Source organism: Protopterus annectens, chromosome 7.part0 (assembly GCF_019279795.1).
Source record: "Protopterus annectens isolate FY-2018-M chromosome 7.part0, PAN1.0, whole genome shotgun sequence".
NCBI classification, from domain to species: Eukaryota; Metazoa; Chordata; order Ceratodontiformes; family Protopteridae; genus Protopterus; species Protopterus annectens.
Window position 1 is genome coordinate 33,702,351 of NC_056739.1, and position 15,064 is coordinate 33,717,414.

A 15,064-nucleotide genomic window follows, 5' to 3' on the forward strand; every position below is an offset into this window, starting at 1 on the left:
CTGAAATACAGTACTTTAAAATGTTTTACAAGTGTTTGTGTTCCTCAAAACACCAAATATACACTTTGCTAAAAATATACATCTGTCCTATCATGCAGGCTAATCTGTGATGTTGGTTGTGCCTGAAAAGGCTCAAATGACCAGCCAGTTAAGGGCCTGTTGAACAAGCATAAATATAAATAAAAAAAGAAATAGTCCTAATACTAATCAGATAATATATTTTTCAAAGCAATATGGTTAAATTTTGCAATTACAAATGGTAACCACATTGTTTACTATTACACACATTTGCAGCAACATTTGCTTTCTGAAATATCGCCCATCGTTAGTACTTAAAGTTAAAATCACACATAAAAGAGGTACGATGTTCTCATTACTCTATCAGACAGAAATTATGTGAGATATTTTTTCCCTTTCAGGTATTTTTTGCACCCCTCCTCCTGCAGTGAAAGATGTGACGGTTGTAGGATTCCCACAGTCAATGTATGTATACAATGATTCAATTATATATGAATGTTCTTATGGGCTTTATCTCGAAGGAGAAAAGATTATACAGTGCATTGGAAATAACACATGGAGTGCAAATCCTCCCCAGTGTGTGGCAAGTAAGTAATTCCTTTAACAACTGTTGCAGAATCCATTCTAATGGTTGTATTTAATGCTACAAGAAAAAATATGATTTGTGTACATTTCTAAAGGGTATAGTAAATGGTCATAATGTATATGTATGCATACATGTTATGTTAAAGTGCAATATGTTGAAAATTCAACCTGCATAATATTAAAAAACCTAATGAATAAAACTACTAGTTTGTTTACATACTTGAATGATATTTAAGTAGCTACCTCATCTCATCTTCAGTGTTCCATCCAATTTGTCTTATTCCCTCTTAAAAATCAAAAGCTAAGATTAGCCCTGTCACACTATCATTTAATATGTTTTAAGACCTGAAAAGTCTTTCCAGGAAACAGAAAGGTATCTAACTTCCCTTAAAATAGTCACTTGCAGTTTGCCAGCTGTGTCACTTTCTGCCACCATCTTTTCTCCAAAAGGCCAGCCTACCATATTCTGCAAGTTTTATAAACCCTGGCCGTATTTCCACTTTCATGCAAGGGAAAACAGGCTGCATCTTTCATTTTAACAATTTTCTAAGCTCTCTATTTTTTTTTAGTCTTCTTCATATAACGTCAGTTGTTCCAATCTTCCTTTCTCTACCTACACTCAGAAATGAATGCAGTACTCTAAGGCTGATCTCACCAAAATCCTATACAGATACAAAATAAATTCCTTATCTCAAAAGTGAAAATCTCTCACTATGATATGTAATTCTCCTCATTCCATTGGTTGAAACCTTTGAGCAACAGCATGCATAATGAAGTATAGTTTTAATCCAGACTTATACACTGTTTTCCTCTCCAAGCACCTCCATTGTTTCTGTTTTCAGGCAATACTGCACAACTGGTCTGTTTGTCCCACAGTGAATGACCTAGAATTTAGTAGCTTTAACTTCTATCTATCATCTCATACATTTACAATAGGAATAGATCCCCAGTGGCTTATCCCCTCATTTAGAGTCACAAATCATAGTCCACCCTCAACTTCTTTTATCACATTTTCTACATGGGATCTGAGTGTTGTGTTAACTGCCACCATCTTTCTAATTTCAGTGCTACTCACCTACCTTGTACAACAGTCATGCTTGACTGTCGCAGGTCTTCTCTCACAAAATCCATCAGGTAAGGTCACACAAACTTCACAGTTTCCCTTTACTCTAAACTGGATGCCCTCTTTTCCTCCTGTTCTCTTCCCATCTATTTCAAATCTTCTTCACCTCATTGTCTTCTGCTTTTCTGCTACTCATAAACCACCATAATCTGCTCTCTTTGATCTTCTCTACAATTGGAGCCATGTTGGTTTCTGTTCTGATGTTCTCAGTTCTTCATCTGTCCCACAGTGTGCATCCTACCACCCATCTCAGGTGTTTCATCTTCATCACCTTTAGCTTCCTCAATTGTTCTGACTTTACTGCCCTTGTTTCTGTGCCACATAGCAGTACTGGTCACACCACTGTCTTGTACACCTTACTTTTCAGCTTCTTTGGCATTCTTCTGTCATATAGTACTCTTGACATTCTGTGCCAGTTGGCTGCAGTGACACTGATTATAGTTTTAACCTCCTCACTCAGACTTCTCTTCTCCTCAACCATGCCTCCCAGATAACTGAAGCTATTAATGTGTTCCACTATCTTCCTTCCATCACAGTTCTCATTCAGATTTCCACCATTTGTAGCCATCACAACTGCCTTATCTGTACACAGTTTTATCAAATGTGGCTTCAGGTTTGCATTCTATTCCATTATCCTTTACTGAAGTTCTTGCTCAGAGTCTGCTGTAAGGCCACATCATCTGCATACAGCATATTTGATGATCTGTCTCCTCTGGCCTGTTTTCTAATATAGTCCATCACCAGTATGAAGTGTGACTGAGTAGTGTTCATTCTGAAGTCACCTCTGTTTGTATATTCCTGCATACACTGTTAGAAACTCATTGTGTTCTGACTGAAGAGTGCTCTCAAACAATCTGGAAAATTAATCGCTGATAAGTAGAATTCTTGGCAATTTAACTTTTCAGAGTTCTGCATTGTCTTAATTTTTGCCTGATTGAATTATTTTATATATTTGCTGACTGAATTAATTTATATATTTGCTGGCATTGTTTTTTGTTTCTGATCTCTTTGAAACTGGTTTTCATACTCCCACCCACCCTATTCCTGTGGTGTTTGTTATAGTTAATGGCTTTGCAGTTGCCCACCCCTACTGTAAGTTTGATCTGGGACACTATTCCCAATCTAATGTTCATTATACCTAATACAGAGAGAACATTTGAGAAGGTCAACCCACTTAGGTTCTTAACCTTGAATTGTCTTCTGCTCCTCCTTCCTCCCCTTGCACTTCACTAACAAAAAAAAAAACTCCTTGTGTTCTGACTGAGTGCTGAGTGTGCTTCTCATCTGATAAGTATATTTTTTGGCACTTCTAAACTGTTCAGAGTTGAATAAAACAACAGTTGAATTTAGCTCAGAATACATTTAGAATAAATTGCATTTATTTAAACTGTATTTGCTTTAATACTGCTACACATGTAAGTGTGCTAGCTTGCACTGCACTTGAATTGTTTTTAGTGCTGTTTTAGCAGCTTTCTAAAAAAAAATCTAAGCTTGTTTCCTGCCTTTCCTGTAACTAGTCAAGTCCAGATAGAGATTTGCTATATCCAGGACTGTTGGTAAGCTTCTGAGCCCACCAAGCCTTTTTGTGTTGGAGAGAAGCCTTCTAGTTTATCAGTGGGAGTGGTAAGCACTAGGTAGCCTATCTACCACAAGAGGAGTGGTTTCTGGCCCAGAAATTGTAGTTTATTGGCTGTTTGGGCAGTTTTTTCATCTCTTTCAACTTTCTGGTTTAAAAGCCTGTATTTGCACTTGTTTCCTGCCTTTCCCTAACTAGTCTAGTCCAGATACAGATTTGCTGTATCCAGGAATATTGGTAAGCTTCTGAGCCCCTCCCCAAGCCTTTCCGTGTTGGAGAGAAGCCTTCTAGCTTAGCAGTGGGAGTGGTAAACACTAGATAGCCTATCTACCAGAGGAGGAATGGTTTCTGGCCCAGAAATTGTAACTTATTGGGCGTTTGGGCAGTTTTTTCCATCTCTTTCAAATTTCTGGTTTAAAAATCCACATCTGCACTTGTTTCCCACCTTTCCTGTAACTAATCTAATCCAGACGCAGGTTTGCTGTATCCAGGACTGTTTGTAAGCTTCTCAATGGTGCCAAAGTCTGTTCTTCAATTTTTCCCTTAGATCTGCTAGTTCTTTCCTCTCCTGCACTTTTACTAGCTTATTAGTTTAGCACTTTACCAGACAGACTTTTTGTAACAATTATTGTAGCACAGAAAAGTGCTACCAACACTAAACATTCTACAAGGAAACAGCTCCAGTATGTATTAATGCCCCCCCCCCCCAGGCATGTCTAAAGGTCAGATCCCTGTGCTTTTTCCTATTAACCTGATGAACTTGGGCAGCCTGAGGCAATGTAGCAACTGCCTCATGTACACTTACAACCTTCTCCTCTTACCTCCCAACACTCAGACTTGTGAGAGATGCACTTATATATCCAAATTGGAAGCCACACACTCTCCAATCAAAACTGGAATAGCTGGTCAAGAGGAGAAGGTCAACACTTGCACCACAGCACATGGAACACATAGCCTTCCAGAACACACACCAGCACTGCCTTCACATAAAAATACAAACCACACACCCACCTTCACAGAGGCTCTCAATAAAAATCTACCCAGACAGCAGAGACCTCCAAGGCAGAAATGCACCTGATCACCACAACACAACACTAATCATGAGACACATAACTCTTCTAAATTGTGTGCGACTCAACCAAATCCCCTAAGGCAAAACAGCATGCCCAACACACTAGTCATACGTGACTCAATAGTGAGGCACACTGATGTCACAATCAGTAGGTTGAATAAGAAGAAAGTAACAGTCAGCTGCCTGTCAGGTGCCAGGATCCACCACATAACACATGCACTCAGGTCCCTCAACAACAGGTACAAATATGACACTCAGGGAGGCTCAAGTAATTTAGTAGGCAAAAACCCAGTGGTTGAAACAAGCTTGTATGCTGATGACAATGCCTTATTGCAGATGAGCACACATAGTGTTATGGATGAATTTAGGGACCTATACCTAGATTATGGTAATATTAGCAATAATAGCAGTAAAGAGCTAGCAATGGTGGATACCTATGTACATAACAACACACGGCAGTTTTTAGATGAAGACACTAATTTTACTGTAAGGCAGTGCACAGACAACACAACTAAGACACTTGAAGGTAATGGGCTAACCTATATTAACGAACAAGAAGGGATGGTCAATCCACTTTGCAGTGTTTACTTGGACGAATGTACAACTCCTTTATCAAATCCTACAATTTTGTTTAACACTGCAAAAGATTTCAAATTGTTTAATTATTCAAGTGTTGTGTTTGGTATGCAACACGTGGATATATTATCGAAAGGGTTCAATTTTGTACCTTGTAGAAGAGGGAATGTGGCTGAAACACTTAGAGACTTGAAGCTATTCACACGCAAACTGAACTTGTTGGCTCATTTTGGGTTTAAAAATGGTGATGAGCATGTTTCAAGAGCTCCTAATTTGCACAAACCAAGTTATTTTAATCCACCATACAATAATATGGTTCACATATTTGAAAATTTGTGTGAACAAGATATAAGACAATTTTACAATGACAAAAAATTTACATATCAAAGTAACTTAAATCAAGAAAATATTAACAGTATTAACTATATGTGTTCTAACAAAAACATACGTGTGATGAAGCCCGATAAGGGAAACGGAGCTGTAATAATGGACAAGTTGGACTATGATAATGAAATGTTAACTATGTTGTCAGAGGACAACTATGTTGAAGTGAGTATTAATGAGATTCATTTAGCTTATCAAAAAATCGACTTGGCCCTTGAGGACATGTTACTGCAAGGACAAATTAATGAGGACGGATTCTTCTTTATGGTAAACAAATATCCTGTAGTGAGTGGAATCTTTGGGATACCAAAGATCCACAGAGGTCTAAACAATGTTCGGTTTAGACCAATTGTTGACGGGAAGAGGAGTAAGGTGTCCTTTATTAGTCAATACTTGGATTCAAAGTTGAAAAAAGGCTTAGAGAGTTTTCCATACATTACTAAAGACTCATGGCACTTTTTGGACAAGATTAGAAATTATGGTGCACAGTCTAACATCATTTTTTTGACAATAGATGTGGTTAACCTATTTAGTGTGATACCACAAGATGTGGGTCTTGAGTGGTTGGAAGAACAACTTGCAACTACTGGTATATATGATCAGGACCAAATTAATGTGTATGTAAGGCTCATGGAGATAGTATTGAATAACAACTTTATATTTTTTGAAGGTCACAAATTTCGTCAAAAAACTGGGGTGGCAATGGGGGCAGCTTGTGCCCCCATTTACGCCAATTACATAATGGCTTATTGGGAAAACAATTTTGTTTTCAATAGTGAATTCCAGTCATATATTAAAATGTACACCCGTTTTTTGGACGATATTTTTATTATATGGCAGGGCGAGAAGAAATGCTTGGAGACATTCATAGCCTACATTAATCAAACAGTATGGTTCTTGAAATTCACCTACGAAGTTAACCAAGAAAACATCAGTTATCTTGATGTAAGTTTAACCTACAACAAAGACAACAACTACATTTCATCTAAAATATTTAGAAAATCTACATTCTCAAATTCTTACTTGCACTACGACAGCTGGCACCCGGAACATCAGAAAAAATCTATTATAAAAGGACAATTAATCAGGGCAGCACGCATGGTTAGTGAGGACACAGAATTTCAAGGAGAAGTAGAATTCATGATTAAGTTATTCACCAACAGAGGTTACCCCACACATTTATGTGAAGAAGTGAGGAAGGAAATACAAACAAAAAGGGAAGACGGACACATACAGCCTATACTCAAAAGTTCACGTTCAATATTGAACGATGACTTCAACAAGCAGAAGAGGTTTGATCTACGAGATGAATATATTTTGTTTGTGGTCACCTTTAATGCAGACACTGATGGTATTATTAAAATTTTAGAAAGAAATTGGAGATCATTTGTCAGGCTTAAGGAATTTCAGGGTTTTGCATCACGTAAGCCTAAGTTCATTTTACGTAAGGACAGGGCTTTAAAACAAATTATTGAGAGAGGTACTACTTATCCGGACAATAGTACAAATACAATTAGAGGCAACAGAAAATGTGGTAGATGTTCCACATGTGCCTTTATCATGCAAACAGGTAGTAAAATAACCATCAATAACACACGTTAGGATTAGGGGCAAATTCAATTGCCACACTACTAATGTAATCTACCTTGCGAAATGTCAACTTTGCATGGCATTTTATGTGGGCAAGACATGCAGGAAATTCAGGGACAGAATTAAAGAGCATGTGTTGGACATTCAACATAATAAGCCCACTAATGCTTTGGCACGACATATTACAACACACAAAGACCACAAATTTTCTTTTTGTATAATAGAACAACTAGTCCAGGACCAACAGGGTAGGTTAACCGAATTCCATCTTGATGTATGTGAACTTAAGTGGCAAATGATATTGAATGCACATTTTTATCCAGGTCTCAACGAATTTATAACTATCAAACCTTATTTGAGGCTTCAAAATGTAATGGGATAACTTCAGTATTTTTTAATATAACTGTAATTAACATTTAACATTTTTCATTTTGTATGGTCAGTCTCACCGTTGTAATTCAGACAATGATGATGTTGTATTTTTAATACCTATTTTTATATATATTTTTTTCACATTTTTTTGTTGTGAGTATTAGAATGTGGCCAACAATTTTAAGTTACGGTTTTAAATAATCATTTCAAAAGTTTAATATGTGTATTCTGCTATTATTTTTTTGTCAGTGTTGTTATTATTTATGTATTAATACATTGGCAAAATTAGGCTAGGACAATTTTTAGAGTGAACAGTAGGTTGTATTAGGCACTACTTTTCATTTTTATTTTCATTGTTGTGATTAACAGTTTAGTGTGGTTAACTAATCAGTTAATTGATGAATTAATTAATTGCAGACAGTATTTATTGTGCTGATTTCTAACACTCTGAAGAAGTCCACAGGACGAAACCTAGGTCAGTGTTGGAGATCTGTGCGCGTGTCTTGTTGTTCAATAAACTTTTTGGTGGAGATTCGTTTATTCGTGGTGTGATTTTACAAATATGATACTGTCATTGTACATGTGGGTGTGAATGACCTGAGACGTACCCTGAAGTACATGAAGAGAGACAAGGAGGAGCTCTTGGATTATGTAGCCCAGGTGGGTATGACCCTAGCCCTGAGCAGCATCCTACCATCGCCCAGAATGATACCACAGTACAAGCAGAAAACAATTGATTTCAACATTTGGCTAAGTTTCTGGTGTCATTCTAAGGGGATCCAGTATCTGTCTACCTGGGATGACATGACTGACAGACCTCGATGCTTTGTCATAGATGGCCTGCATCTGTCACCCTTGGGCTTCCGGATACTGGCCAAGGCTCTTGCCACCCCATAGTGCCTTTTTTAGGTGGTGTTCCAAAGACCAAATTACCACCGTAACAGCTACAAACAAATGCAGTCTGAGAGTCATGCTGCTCAATGCTAGAAGTCTAATTCTCAAAATGCACTTGCTCGAAGCACTGCTTAAAATGAAGAACACTGACATTTGTGCAGTAACAGAGACCTGGTTCAAGGCAGCAGAAAGCACCCCTGCACTACCAAGCTATAACTCATCCCACACCTTTCAGCCCCAGAACTTGGACCGAAGCTCCAACGGTGGGGGTGTTTCCATATTCATAAAGGATGCGCACACCTCCAGACTGGTAGCCCAACATAACGCATCTGAGATACTTCAGGTGCAGCCAACATTGGGTAAGACAGTGATTCAGGTAGGTCCCAAACCATGTCCCAAGACTCACACTCCACGTTCCTAAGCACCCTGGAGAATATTAGGGTCCAACCTAACACTCTCATACTGGGTGACTTCAACTACCCCTCCAATAACTGGGAAAACTACTCATGTACCAATACACTTGCCCAATGCTTTCTGGAATTCATTAATTCCAATGCTGTGGACCAGCTCATTCTTACCCCCACTAGAGGTAGCAACATCCTTGACCTGGTCATTACTAACATGGGTGACCGTTGCTCTACACCAGTAGTCAGCTCCTCCCTGGTTAGATCCGAACACAAACTAATCACCTTGGAAATCCACATCTCTCCCCCCCACCCCCCACCCCCCACCCCCCCCACAAAAGTAGCCACCATTAAAATCTTCTCCAATGCTAACTTTGGGCTCCTAAAAACAGAGGTGGCTAACTACATGGCACCCATGCAAATGGAGAACAGTTGCATGACCACTGAATCATACACTAGTGCACTGTACGAACACGTACACAAATACATGGATCTCGCCATACCCAATTAATCCAAGACGCTCTCCTCAAAAAAAAGGAAGCCAATCTGGTAGTCCCCTGCCTTAAACAAACTCTGCAACAGAAGGAAGAAACTGATCTGGAATAAGGCAAAGTCCCAAGACTGGAAAAACTCCCTTATCAGCCTCAATAAAAGGTTGAGATCCCTCATCAATCCTCTAAAGCTAGCTATGAAAACAGAATTGCAGCAGATAGTAAAGACAATCACAAGGCCTTCTACAGTTATATAAAAACTCTCCATGGCAATACCCAGATTTCCTCTGCGCTACTGCACAATGGTACCTCCTATACTGAGCCAACAGCTATTGCTAATATACTGGCTGACAGATTCAATGCTAACTTTACCCTTCTCAACCCCCTCCAAAGGACCAATCACATTACCAGTAGATTGCCAGGCACCCAGTATTACTGCTGCACAGGTTAAAACAGCACTGTCCAAGGCCAAGAACACAGCATCTATGGGACATGACAATATACCTGGATGTGTTCTACATGAACTACAGAGTGAACTGGCACCTCACTTGTGTGTCCTGTTCAATCACAGCCTCACCTCAGGCTTTGTCCTTACTGAATGACGCACTGCTACATTCATCCCTCTCCACAATGGAGGTGCAACTACAGACCCTGGGAATTATCGCCCAGTTAGACTGATGATTCTAATATGCAAAGCTATGGAATGTATCATCATGGACCTAATAAACAAGGATATAGTGAATCTCCAAACTCTAGATCCTACACAGTTTGGTTTTGTGAAGGATAGACATGCCTGCTCAACTTAGTCAACTTCTTTGAGTCAGTCACCAGAGCTGTGGATGAAGGCAAGGTGGTTCATACAGCCTACCTTGATCTGGCCAAGGCCTTTGATACCATTCCACACTCAGGAATCATAGAAAAACTCATTAAGCTAGGCATCAACCCCTATATCACTAGGAGGGTTGCAAACTGGCTCACAGACAGAACCCACAGTGTGAAAGTAGCTGACTCCAAATCAGACTGCTGACCAGTCACAAGTGGAGTCAAACAGGATTCGGTCCTGGGTCCTCTGCTGTTTGATATCTACATCTCTGAAGTCCAGGCCAACATGAAGGGACTCTGGCTGACAAAGTTCACAGAGGATTGCAATTTGGGAGCTATTATTAACTCCCCAAGGGATGTTGACATCCTACAGAAAGGCCTCAATGACACCAATGACTGGTGTCAGAACCATGGCCTTAAGCTCAATGCCAAAAAATGTGTCGTCATCCCCTTTGGGAAAAACCTGGTTCCCTTGAATTACCACATTGATGGTAGTCCACTGAACACAGATGGCATTATAAGAGATCTGGGAACACAGGTTGACAGCAACCTCTCTTTTGACCACCACACTGCGACTGTGGTCAGAAAGTCCTTCTATGTGGCACATCTCATTACTAAGGGTTTTGCATCCAGGAAGAAAGAGGTCATTGTTGCCCTCTACTCTTCCCTCATTAGGCCAATCATCAAGTACAAAGCCCCATTTGGCATGTACCTCACTAGACACCTGCAACAACTGGAGAGGCTGCAAAAGCACCTCACAAAGAGGATCCTAAACCTTAAACACTTGTCTTATATGGGAAGACTCAAAAAACTCCAACTATTCTCTGTCTCAGATTGTCTACTTAGAGGCGATGTCTGCTTGACGTACAAAGCCATGTCTGACCCAGCCCTGTTAGAAATGCTACATCTAAAGAAATCCCAATCTCTCTGCACCACATGCTCCAGAGACCTCAGCCTCATTACCACAATCAACAGAACAAGCTGGAGGGACAGGTTCATAACCCAGAGACTGCTCATGCTATGGAATAGACTTCCCATACATGTCAAGCAGAGCACCTCACTGGCCCTCTTCAAGAGAAATCTTGATGAGTGGATGGGAAATAGAAAATTCACCCCAGGGAATACACCAGTGGCTGTACTCAACAGAGTCACTAAGAACTAAGGTAGGGTGGCACGATGCCAGGGTAATCCTATGGGCTAGGCTTGTAAAGGCTCCAGGGCCATTAGCCTAGTACACACCTATGAACTTATGAAACTCAATGGCCTTGACTAATTCTACCAATGTTTTTGGAACTTCATACCACCAGATGACTGCCCAAATCATCTTTCTTGGGACCTTATAATATGCTTCCCTGAAATGTACGAATGCAGAAGTTGGACTCATACTTTGTCTCTGGTGGCTTCTCAACTACCTGACTCAAAGCAAACATTGAGTGAGTTGTGCTGAATTCTGATCTGAATTTGAACTGCTCATCTCTCATCTTACTTTCTACTACTCTGTATATTCATTTATCAATCTCCCTCTCCAGAACTTCCATGCAGCATGCCAGGAGTTTGATACCTCTGTAATGCCAACAGTTGCAGATGTCCCCTGTTGTTGTTGTAGTGCACTAGCACTAGTGTGCTTATTCTCCTGCCATCCAGGATATGCCTTTCTCTCCATACTGCTATGATTACCCACCAAAGCCATTTCTGCCATGTCCTATTCAACATCTTGATCATATCTGCTATGACCTCATCTGAGCTGGCTACTTTACCTAACTTCTATCTCTTCACTTTCACAATCCTGCTGTGTGGCATAGGCTGTGATTATGAAAAGTGCCCTATCCTTACACTGAAATCTAATTGCCATAAGTCTTTTAGAAATTCTGATGACATACCTTACTGTCTTCTGAAGCCTCTCATTTACCACAAGTCCTAAGCCATTTCTAAACTGTCCTCCTCCTGAGTAGTAAACTCTGCAACCCAAACCAAGTGGCTTTGCTGCACTGCCCTTCCATCTTGCCTCCTGGATACATAGGATGCTCAGTCTTCTTGTCATCATGTCATCCACTTCCAAGATTAATCCAGCCAATGAACCTACACTGAATATAGAAATTCTTAGTTCATATTTGCACATTGATTAGTTTTGTGGCCAGCTTTCCCTCAATAGAGCTAATCCAGGTAACCCAAGCTGGGTAAGTGGACACCAGCTAGCCAGTAGCTTATTAACTCAGAACTGCTGTGCTTTATGGAACACATACACTCTGGCCAATAGGGGCACACATACCCCTCCCACAATTAGCAAGGGTCCCAGGCATAGGTCAAAGTAAGTCAGGTCCTCAACCTACTTAACTATGACTACAGCACAGTTAATGCCCAAAGTGGTTGTATACATCTCTTCCCCCATAGGACACCATAGGAACTGTGCTGCTGTCCACAGCTCCATTCCTGTGTGAGTTTCAGGTAGAAACACTCACCATGTTTCTAGACATAGGGAGAACATGCAAACTCCATACAGGCATTGGCCAGAGGTCAGGACTGAACCTTTTACCTTGTGCATGGGAAGCAAAAACCTAAGCCATTATGCCAGAAATCACATCTCTCACTGTAAAACACCCACAAACATCAATTATACTATCTGACTCCCAAAATATATCAGAAGTGAGAATGCTAAACAACATTGGGCTCACCATTAATTCCAGCACAGTTCCACTCAAAATCCATCTCATGATTTACTACCATTTTGTTTGCTATCTTCTAGCCAGACTTTTATCAACCTGACATGTTTATTATCTCCTTATAATGCTTCCCATATTAATCAATATCCTATGTGCTGTTGATGTAGCTAAAAGCAAGTGAGATCTTCTGAAAGCCTTAGGTAAATAATCACAAAATTAATCACTTTGGGTCAACATCAAGTAAATCTGGTAAAATCATGATGCTACATGCTTATTAAATAATCTCCATTAAAAGTTTCTCTGGGACCTTGTAGAACACCACTGTAAAATTAAACTGCCTGTAGCTACCCAGACAATTTCCTGAGTTCTTAAAGTGTGATAGCACTACAAATGCATTCTTCCCATCCTTTAGAACCACTTCATTCTCCAATAAGCTATAATGTCTATCCAGTGGTTCACTAATTCTACTGGCTGACTCACTGAGAATCCTTGGGTGATCAGTGTGTCCCCCAGTGCCCTGCTATCCTGTAATCTTTAGTGATCCCACTTCAACAATCTCATCTAATAATCTCCACGCATATCCAAAGATTTACTGTACCTACTGAATTCCTTTCCTGGCCATATGAATTTTGTCTAGTCCTTCAATAAAAATAGATTAATTAAAAATTGCAGTCTGCTCACCTGCAAACTCATCTTCCCTCCCTTCCTTTCTAATCACCTCACCCACAGTTTGTTTCTCATTATTTTCTTGATGAATCTGAAAATGAAACTGACACTTTTATCTTCAACACCACAAGCAATGGGCTTTTCTTTCTCCTTCTCTTTATCTGTGCCTTTATTTTTGTAACCACTTTATGTGCTACATTTCCTAAGTTTATTTTATTTCATTTCATCTTCTTCTGATTTAAGTATAAGCCCTTTTCGGTTTTTCTAGAAGCATTCTAACATGGTTAACAGCTGACTGATATCTCATAGTACCATATTCTACTATATTCTACTGTCTTTAATAGAAGTCTCCACTCCACCAAATGTATCCTCAATGTAAAACCATGCATTTTGTTTCACAGAATGTCCATCATATTTTTCTTCTGCTCCTCATGACATTTTCTGACAAATCATTGAGGACTAAACTCAGTAAATAAGGGCAGACATAGGGATTTCAGACTTCATATCCTTCAGAAAGTGCATGTTAATGTAAAACCTGTTATTCTAGCAACTTTCTAAGTTTGTAAGAACAATATTTTAAAATTATGCCCGATTTTGGGCCTTTATCTTCCATTATTTTTTACTTTGTCCAGATTTCTTGAACTAATAGGTTGAGAGATAATTGGCATTCCCTTCTATAATTCCCTATAAAGTTACTCATGCTAAATCCCAACATAAGGGATATCTTGCATCTTTCTACATTTCTAAACTCCATTAGTGAATGCTCATTCCTCCCAGCAGGCTCTCTCACCTCTACATCGTGTGTGTGTGCGTATGTGTGTGTGTGTGTGTGTGTGTGTGTGTGTGTGTGTGTGTGTGTTTTACTACTAAAAAGCACACATTCTATTGCCATGGGACCACAAGCAGCTGGCCATTATCACTAGTTCACCTAATTCCCTCTCTTTCCTGTTATGGAAATATCCTTACTTCTGTCTAATAGGGAAGGATGGATTCCTCCATCACCCTTACCTTTCCTTTATTATACAGGCTCTTAAAAATTTCAGCAGTTCCCTTGATATGTATAGAAGTTGATCTGAAGCTACTATCAACATTCAAGTTTCTTTTGAAAGGATATATGCAAGAATCCCAAATATTCAACAAAGTCTAGAAGATTTAGGATCTTTGCTTGGAAGTGTTTGCAAAGGTATTTTTAAACCCCAAGCAAGAATTTTTTCCTCAGGTAGATTGCAAATTTTGGCAGTGTGATGAGGAAGAAAGAGGTAATTGGGAAAATATTTTCTGGAAGTGTAAAGAGTTAGCATACTTCAAAAATTCCCTTGAAATTACTCTGTGAAAAATACTGGGTGAACAAATTGGTGAAACTAAAAAAAAAGTTTTTTTTTGAGTTGTGATACAGAATCAGAATTGCCTAAACATACTGAGGCTTTGGCGAGTTTAATGCTGGTGACTGCCAAAAAAGCAATTACTAGAAAATGGAAATGAAAGTCTAAACCAACTGTACTAAAAGTAGTAAATATAATAAAAGAGATAAAACTATCGGAGGTGGGATCTTTAGAAAGGGTAGGAGCAAATTATATAGAAGAAATGGGAACTATGGGAACAATGCATGCACAATAATGTTCTGGAGAAGGAATGAGGTTTAAAGGAAGGCAAGAACTGAATGAGCTATATAACATTTGACCGACAGTGACTGCATAGAAGATTATATGTGATGTATAATGTTTGCAGGTGAAAATATGTCAATATGGTTTGTTGTCATTGTGATACCCACCACTGCCACCAGTTAATGTGATGGCCACCAATATGTGCCATCCCCATGCTGTGTCAGTAA

The 15,064-nt window shown here is 39.4% G+C and overlaps 1 protein-coding gene across 1 annotated transcript in view; it reads left to right on the plus strand.

The window, feature by feature from the left end:
- The window catches only part of LOC122806222 (complement receptor type 1-like), a 424,151-nt gene that overhangs the window by 246,693 nt on the left and 162,394 nt on the right, over positions 1 to 15,064 (plus strand). The window contains exon 10 of the mRNA XM_044076465.1: positions 420 to 605. Coding sequence (XP_043932400.1) covers positions 420 to 605 — 186 coding nt within the window. The remainder of the gene's footprint in view (positions 1 to 419; positions 606 to 15,064) is intronic.